The sequence below is a fragment of the Pundamilia nyererei genome, unplaced genomic scaffold (assembly GCF_000239375.1).
Source record: "Pundamilia nyererei isolate P.nyererei 1_Seehausen unplaced genomic scaffold, PunNye1.0 scaffold00002, whole genome shotgun sequence".
Lineage (NCBI taxonomy): Eukaryota > Metazoa > Chordata > Actinopteri > Cichliformes > Cichlidae > Pundamilia > Pundamilia nyererei.
Window position 1 is genome coordinate 5,540,216 of NW_005187403.1, and position 8,893 is coordinate 5,549,108.

The 8,893-nt window shown below is 41.5% G+C and overlaps 1 protein-coding gene across 5 annotated transcripts in view; it reads right to left on the minus strand.

Moving 5' to 3' along the window:
- Positions 1-6: 6 nt before the first annotated feature.
- ntng2b (netrin g2b) overlaps positions 7-8,893 on the minus strand; it is a 77,025-nt gene continuing 68,138 nt past the window's right edge. For all 5 annotated transcript variants that reach the window (XM_005720244.1, XM_005720243.2, XM_005720245.2 and 2 more), the window contains 3 exons: positions 6,346-6,513; positions 2,479-2,613; positions 7-1,353 (listed from right to left, as the gene is read on the minus strand). In XM_005720244.1, the coding sequence (XP_005720301.1) occupies positions 1,130-1,353; positions 2,479-2,613; positions 6,346-6,513 (527 nt within the window). In that variant the 3' untranslated portion in view covers positions 7-1,129. The remainder of the gene's footprint in view (positions 1,354-2,478; positions 2,614-6,345; positions 6,514-8,893) is intronic.

The window sequence follows — 8,893 nt, forward strand, 5'->3', positions numbered from 1 at the left end:
ACACCGACTGAATGAAAAAAAGTACAATCAAGAAGGCAAATTAACAGTCATATTTACTGCAAGGTTTAGACTCAGTGTAATAAAATGCTCTTTTTGGAATAGATGTAAATGTATTTCTTTTTTTTTTTATAATTTATTGTAACTCCAAACAAAAATAATTTCTACAAAAAATATTCAAATAATGTCATATAATATCGATACGTGGTTCATATCTTTTCTCTCTCTTTTAGACTTCTGATTAGTTAAATTCTTCTTCCTGAATACTGTGTGAAGATTAAATCTCGCTAAGTGTGGCAACAATCACTCATTCCTATAACAACCATAATAGTGACTAATGTATTATAATTCATAACCCCCTGGATATTATATAATATGTATAATCTCAGCAACTGCTAGTGGGCACATTAGATACAATGACTGAAGATATATATATTTTTTTAGAAAAAAAATGCAGCAGGAATAGAATAAATGTAAAATCAAGTCTCAGATTAAGAGAAAAAAATGAAACCTGGTTAATATACTACGTAGGCCTCAGCAATAGGATCAAACAAGCGCCTCTCCGCTCGACCCTTGTCAACATGCCTTGTCCTCACTCTGAGCCCGACCGCACGCCGTCGACGACAGTTGCAAGTGAGATCCGCAAGTCAACCGAGAAAGAGAAGAAATTTAAAAAAAGAAAAGAAAAGTCTTGTGATAACAACAGCCATTCCCTTTGATGTGAAACAGTGGTGATTAAGTTTTTGTCTATGCTTTTTGGTTTGATGCACATTGCTCCAGCTTAGGAATAAAGGGAACAGTGGTTGGTATGATTTTTCTTCCCCCCCCTGCATCTTTTTTCTGTGAGGTTGCTCATATTTATTCTCTGTTTGTCCTTCGCACACCTGAGTGTACACCCAGTGCCATTACAGTCCTGTGAAGTGCGCATGTGTGTTTGAAACGGGAACGGGAGTCGAGTAGTGATCGGTGAGCGTGTGCGCTTTTAAGAGTGCTGCAGTGTTGGGTCCATTACAGGGACGACCCCTTCCCATTTTGGGTCACCCGTCGCCTCACAAATACGCTCATATACACATGTTTTAGGTGTGAGGCAGGGGGGTGGGCGGAGTTGGGGGGTGGGGAGGATTTTCGTGGCTCAATGGGGCGTTAATGTGGCCAGCAGGTAGGTTAGCAGAGTGCCGAGCAGCAGGGTGGCCGTGGAAGGGTGCGGCAAAGAAGCGCCGCTGCAGTCCTTGCCCGCCTCACAGCGCGAATGTTGGCACAGTACCCCCTTGAACTCTGGAGGACAGATGCACTTCAGGTTCTGGTAGCACGTTCCTCCGTTCTGGCACAGGAGCATTTCCTCGTCACAAACGTTAGCTGCAGAAAAGAAAAGAAAGGTGAGAATAGAAAGTGCAGCATAGTGAGGAAGTGGCGTAGAGGATGGAGGGTGAAGGATTTGCAGAGGTAAGGTGAACGGGAGAGACGAGTTGTGAATAAAGAGCATGCGGGGAAGTGACAGAATGACAGGCGGTAAAAGGATAGTGGGGGAGTAAAGAGCACAAAGACGAAGGAAAGATGTATGGCAAAGAGGGAGACAGGTGGGGGATGATAGAAGGGGCAATGTTAGACAAAACATGATAGGAAACAGAAACGGGGAGGAGGAGAGGAATCCAGGGCAGAAAGAACAAAGTAGAAAAGAAAGAGCAGGAAGGAAAGAGCCGAGATAAATTCTCCAGTCTTTGCCTCGGGGACTACAACAGGTAACACCTGCCTTTTTTTTTTCTTTCGTTATTGCAGCCCTTTTCTTTGACTGTTTTTCTTGAGCATGCACTTTTTCAGGGTGAGGTCAGAATCACTGTATCAAATCCAGCAGAAAATACACAACATGTGTTTTATTTGTTCAGGAGTCTTTTGGAAGAATGAGCATCGTCGGGAACCATAGGTACTTGGGTAACTGTACCACATAACATACTTGACCTAAAAATGTTCTGAGGGGAAACGGGATCTAGCTTCCGTGACAAGAAGTAATTACATGTGCTAACATTTTTTTACTACACCAAAGATAATTGGTTCTGTTGCCTGGGAGTATCTGGAGTAAGATGTCACGGCTAAAACAAACTGCACGGCCTTTTAGTGCAGCATGTTCCATATTGTAATAAAAAACTCACAGACAGATGCATTTGTTTTTGTGTGTGTGTGTGTGCGCGCGTGTGTGTGTGTGGGTAGTTGGGTCTACTTGAGACTGAGGCCAATGGCTCGATGGTAGATGGCATAATGAAGGCGTTTCCCCATAATAGGGTTAAGGTGCGACAGGGTCATCAATTAAATAAGAGGCTGATGTCACTAATGAGCTACGTGATCTATTCCTCTGTGAGAACGGACAACATCCAGAGCTGCACGAGCTAAATGGATGGTGCACTTGCAAAGGCCCTGGAAAGACTGCAACGTTTCCTCAACTCGAAATTTTTTTAAACTACCAAAAGTCAGTATCCCCATACTCACGGTAACAGCCTTGCTTCCAGTAGTATCCTGGCAGACAGTCGTCACATTTGGCCCCCGTGGCCCCGTCTTTACACTGACAGAAACCTGTGCCGTTACACCGGTCATGAACAGAGCCCATCTGGTTGCAGTTACACTCTGGAAGAAGAGAAGGGTGGAGAAGAAGAGCAGAACGAGTCAGTTATAAATGCTTGTCTCATTTCATTTTTTTTTCTGCTTTTTGGGTGGGGGCGGGGTTAATCTAGACTTGAAATGAGTTTGGCTCAAAATCTACACATTTGTATTCAGACCACTGAGTTGTGTTTGATGTTCAACATCTTCAGAGCTCTGGTTCTGTGCATGTGAGGTGCAGTTTCTCTAAAGACGTCCAAGCGTTGAAGACATTCAGGGCTGAATTTGAGGCAATTTTTCACCCAGAAATATATTAGTGTTTAGCCTGCAGTGTATCACCTTGTTGAACATTCAGTGTAGTTTTTTCTTTACTTTCTTTTTTCATGCAAAACTCCATGATTATGTGATCAATGTAGTCCTGTCTGGGCTACCAAACTGTTATGATTTCAAAGGCATCTCACAGGTAACATTTATTCTAAAACAGCAGAGCACAAATTGAATTTGGAGACAAATTTTCTGATTTGTCTCCAAATTCAATGCATATGCTAACATGCACAGTATATAATTATGAGTATAGAAGGAAAAAACAGAGTTTGTACGATTCTAATGAGACTAAATGTCAACATTTGGTACAACCGCCTTTACTCTCTAAATAGCCTGAGCTCTCTCAGGCAGCTTTCCTGTACGTTCTTAGTAGTAGTCTTCAGGAATAGTTCTCCAGGCTTCTTGAAGGACATTCAAAGCTCTCCTTTGGATGTTCGCTGTACTTTTTTTGTGTTCATAATTCCAGCAATTTTGACAAGACCCTCAACATCACTGGCTGAAAAGCAGCCTGAAACCAGGACAGGTCGTCCACTGTGTTTCGCAGGTTGCTGTAGACACTCACTGTTACACCTCTCTTCTCTCCTCTCAATGGTTCTTGTGTAATTACACATGTCTCAGCTTTTTCTCCCTGTTTCTCTTCCTTAAGAATGGCTTCTTAACAGCTTCCACTGAGACCATTTCTGATGAGGCTTCATTGAACAGTAGATGGATGAACTGAGGGGCCAGATGTAGCTCTCAGGTCCTGCGGCAGGTCTTTACTGGATCCTCACCCCCCACTTGTTAGAGACAAGATTTTCAGATATTGTTCATCTGTTATAGATCGTTTTTTTTAGGCCTGGCACTTCTACTTCTAGCCTCCACTTGTCCAGTTTCCTCAATTCTTTTTAAAGACACACTGCATACCATGCTGAAAAATGCCAAGTGTTCATCTATTTGCATATTTTTTTAAAAATTATTTTTGGCATTATTTGTAGATTTAACTAAAGTAATGGGAGCAAATGATGGGGTTTTGTGACAGGCTGCTAGTAACAAAGTGCCTAAACATACAATTTAAAATGGTTTCTTTTGGTTCTTTGCTAACTTTTGTGTGTAGACACTACACTGGTTCTTCCCTTGAATTAGGTAACTTTTTAAATGCTCGAATGGGTAAGAAAACCTGGAGAACTAGTGCTGAAGACACCTTTAAGAAATACAAGAATGTCTGGCTCCTTGAAAGCAAAATATCAAGAACTGAAGGATGGCACAAGACCCTTGCAGGTAAGCATTTTTCAACAACTTTAGAAGCCTTCTTAAAGTGTGAGTTTTTAATGCGGGGAGCATGGTAGTGTGGTGGTTAGCAACACTGCCTCATAGCTAAAAGGTCCTGGGTTCGAATCTACAGGCTGTGATCCAGCTTCCTCCCATAGTTCAAAGACATGCACATTAAGTTAACTGGTAATTGTAAATTGCCTATAGCTGTTGTGTCTCTCTCCCTCTGTGGGATAGACTGGCAATCTGTCCGGGGTGTAGCCCACCTCTTGCCCTATGACAGCTGGGCTCCAGTCCAGTTATGACCCTGAATTAGATGAACCGAAGAAGATGGATGGATCCCAATGCCATTATCAGGTAGTTTTTAAATTGGGTTACAAACTGCCTGTGCTGGAGAAACAGCTGCAAAGTCACAAAAATACTCCACATACACAGTGTGCTGTGAAGTCTCCCCTGCCTGCTGTAGTTTGGTTAAAACACTCTCAGTTCATTTGTCTATTTAGTGCATTTCACTTGAGCTGATGTGAGAGCTGTCAGTCAGTGCACAGGCGCCCTATATTAATATGTATAGACTAAACATAATACTATTTTTTCTTAATAAATTGCTTTATTTCCACTAGTCATTAGGATTCCAAATCCATATATCCTTGAATAATATTGAGATCAGTGACAGCTGGCAGCAGATAAAAGGTTCACAAACTGCAGAGCTGCGTATTTAGGATACATTTGTCAGTGAGTTGATGATGAACTGATGATTCTATCATAATTTGATGTAAGTCAATAGCTTGTCTTTTGAGAAAACCCGAGATCGCCTTTAGTAATTTATTATAAAATTTAGCATTAAAAATTAATAGAAGTGGGAAAAAGTCTGAGATTAAGACAACCACAGCGCTGTGGTTGGCATTCCTGTGTTTGTGGGTCATGTGCATCAGTATTGGTTGACGTATGGGAGCTTTTATCTGTGAATGTGTGTGGGGAGACTGAGTGCAAACACATTTGTATTTTACAGTGTTTGGCTTCTTGCTCTAGAGATGCTAGTTTGAACTGATTTCTGTTGCCACACTTGGTGTGCCAGGGTGCTGGCAGATAAGCTAATGGGACCTTATTTGTGCTGACTCCAAGGCCTGGCCCTGTGTGTGCCCTGACCGCAGTGAGTTTACCCTCCAACCCCCTGCAGTCCACCTAGAGATGGATCCAAATCAACACCAGATTTTCCGCTCCACAGCTATGCAAACAGAGTGACCTCTTATCAGGACGTGCCCTTAATGTGACTGACTTTAAAACAAACACACATTATCCTGCATATCACTGCAAATAACAATACAAAACTATTCTTTTTTTTACAGTACAGTTATAAAATAATCCCACAGTTTCTGTTCTTCATTGTTTTGGCTTTGTATGGTAGAACAGAAGACATGATATGAGTTTAAAGAGTTGGCTTCTAGCTCAAAGGATGCCTGAGGGTGTTCGCATTAGTACTGGCTGAACAGTGTCTGACTTCTTTTATTCAAACTGTAGTCCGCCAAGCTTTAAGATAGTAGCGAAAAAGCCCTTAGAAACACAAAGCTTTGATTTCCAAGCAATAAAAACTTCTTGAGTGGCCACATCAGTCACCTGTGTATACTGTTCCACTTACTTAAGACCGCGCTGAAAGGCAAGAAAGCCCTGAAACAAGCAGAGATTTCATCAGAAGTAGTCGTATCATCCTTTGCTTTGTTTGTTCCTATCAATTAGAGTGGCTTTAAGATTTTGTTAGAACTGTATGTTCCCTGCAGTTTGAGAATAAGTGTCTAAAACAAGGCTATTTCTTCACTTTTTCTCTGATATGGATGTAAACGCACACAGCTTGAATCTGACAGCACTATAATCCCGTAATTATCGTGTCCTATCAAACATAGGCAAATATGTTTTATAAAAGTGCCGCTGAAAAAACATTTGCATTAAACACTACACATTAAAATTTCACTGCTACACCACCAAGTGTTGGTAACTTTGTTTTTAACTTAAGATGCATCATCTTGTTGTTTGAAAATTTAAACGCGCCTAATGGATCTTCTTACCTGTTTCACTGTCAGTCACACACACACACACACACACACACACACACACACACACATACATCCACTGCTGTCGTACCGATGCGCCCACCCCCCTCCACATATTCTCCCCGTTTCCCAGCAGACTCACCGATGCAGACGCTCTCATCATCCAGTTCGGCAGAGGCGTTGCGGTAGAATCCCAGTCTGCAGTGTTGGCAGTTCTGGCCCCTGGTGTTGTGCTTGCAGCTGACGCATGTGACGATGTTCAGGTAGTCGATGTAGCTGCAGCGATTGGAGTGGCCGTAGCACTCGCAGTCTGAAAGAAAAAGTGGCGGATTTCAAATTTCTTCTCAGGTGTAGGAAAAAAAAAGATTCATGAATGAAATGGGATAGGAGGGTGGGGGGTGTTGCAGTCTTGGAGGTGTTTTTGGGTGACACAAGGAAATGATAAATGAGCTGAGCTTATATAAAATGTCTGAAAGTTTTACTTTTAGATGTCAGTGGAGAAACAAATGATGCCGTGTGTGTTTTATGGCTTTCCTTTCTCACTCTATATTGGTTCAATAAAGACAGACCACTCCCTCTCCATTACTACACTCACAGGTTTGCTGAGTCTGCTTCACTGCGCTGCACTGATTACTGATGGGAATTGCACTATCCTGGCTATGGGTGTGTGTGTGAGTGTGCACGTGTTTGTGGCTATGTGTGCAGCTGTGTGAATACAAGCATGGTAATTGTCTCTGGGAATTTAATTGTGTTACAGAATGAGCAGATTATAAGCTGTAGAATAGTAACTAAGGGAATTAGTTTGAGGTGAGTGGTACAGTGAGTGTTTGGAGACTGCGCTTGACAATATGAAAATGGTCTGACCCTGGTTAGGCTGATGGAAAACTGGCCTTTGTTCACGCCTCGGCAAGGAGTCAATCTGAATAACTATTGGAGCATGTGTAAAATACCAAGAAGTCGTTATAGGAACAGTAAACTTTGTTTCTTTATTTTTGAAATGTGATGATTTTTTTAAATTTTAACGCAGCGATGTGTAAATTCCCACCAAGGTCAGGTTTGCCGCATGTTGCATCAGGTCTTCTATCAACAAAACTCAGTTTAGGAACTCGGTGGATCAAAATGTTGACGATGCAAATTGATACCGAATTCAGCTGCTCAGCAGTTCAGGGCTTCCTTTATAACATGCATATTATTATTTTTTTGTTTGTTTTAATGAGTGAAGGGTTTGGACTGAAGACAGGCCAGTTTAGCACCTGAACTTTTCAAAGCCATATTGTTGGAGTATATAAAAGCTTTAGTTTGCCGCTGTCTTGTGCCTCAGTCACACACTTTCTTTCTGGACAAGTTCAACCTCATTTTGATTACTTTGGTTGCTAGCATCTTGCTACAGTCACCCACTGTTTGAATGTAAGATGCCGACTGGTCCCAAGCAGTAGCGGTTTTTGATTTGGGTGACACGGGCGGTTGCCCGGGGCGGCATCACGGGCATCGGCAAAAAATATATATATAAAAAATTGCTCGTACTCATGCTGCCCCGACATCAACCAGCGCATATTGGGATTGGCATAAGCACCGATCAGTTTTCTATCGCCCATTTGCTGGGAGTAAGGGTACCCTTTGTTTGCGAGGTGCGCCTGCTGCTTGCGGCGCAGGCAGGAGAGGATTCTCTGGCTAGCTGGAGCAGCATCTAATAACCAACAATATTATGATACAGATTCATAATTTGCACCGATGTTTTTTCAAAATTCTATACGCAAAAAGTGAGCGCGAGAGCCCTCGGTGCGCCTGCTTGCTGCTGAAGTCAAAGTAAACTTGATTGTCATCTCCGCTACATACAGTCCAGTATATATTGTTTTATCTTGTTGTTGTTTTAATATTGGGCTGTTTTTATTTTATGTTTTATGTGTTTTATTTATTTATTTTGGTGTTTTCTGTTTTTCTATTGTTTTAACTTATTTTCTGTACAGCACTTTGTTCCTGTGCTGGGTATTTTAAGGTGCTTTATAGATAAAATTGGATTGGATTGGATATAGAGAGACGAGACGACGAGGCTGCAGTTACAGCAGTGCAAGTGAACAAACAATAAATATAAGAACAGTAAGAAAATAAATATACACTTTAGGAGGTAAAGGGATCAATAACAATTTAAAATTTATAATTTACAGTTTGATGATTTAAAGTCTCACACACAAGCCGTCGAAAGGGGAGGGGGGCAGCTGCTTCCAAATAGAGCACATTTCATTCATAATGCTGTAAATCCAAGCCCATTATGTATTCATGATTTGAATCCTGGGTTGTGTGAAATCCCAGAAATAAACCCTTGACAAAGCGAATCTGTGAACTAAGGTGTAGGTGTGTTAGGTTATGTTGTGGTGACCTCGGGTTGGGGGATGGGTGTTCATACTGGAATGCAAAATGAAAACCAATGGAAGATGGACAAGAAAAGTTCAAAGCCATCAGGTCCTCAGTTTAGAAAAAATAGAAAAGAAGAGGAGGAGAAATGAGCAAAAGATACAGGTAAGCAGATGTGTCACTGGATAATGGCAGCTCATCCTGAAACAATCAGAATCAGAATACTTTATTAATCCCTAAGGAAATAACGTGGGTTACAGTTGCTCCAAAAAGAAATGGTAAAAATAGTAACAGTAACAGACTAAACTCCAAACAATATATTATGTTACAGATTTTAA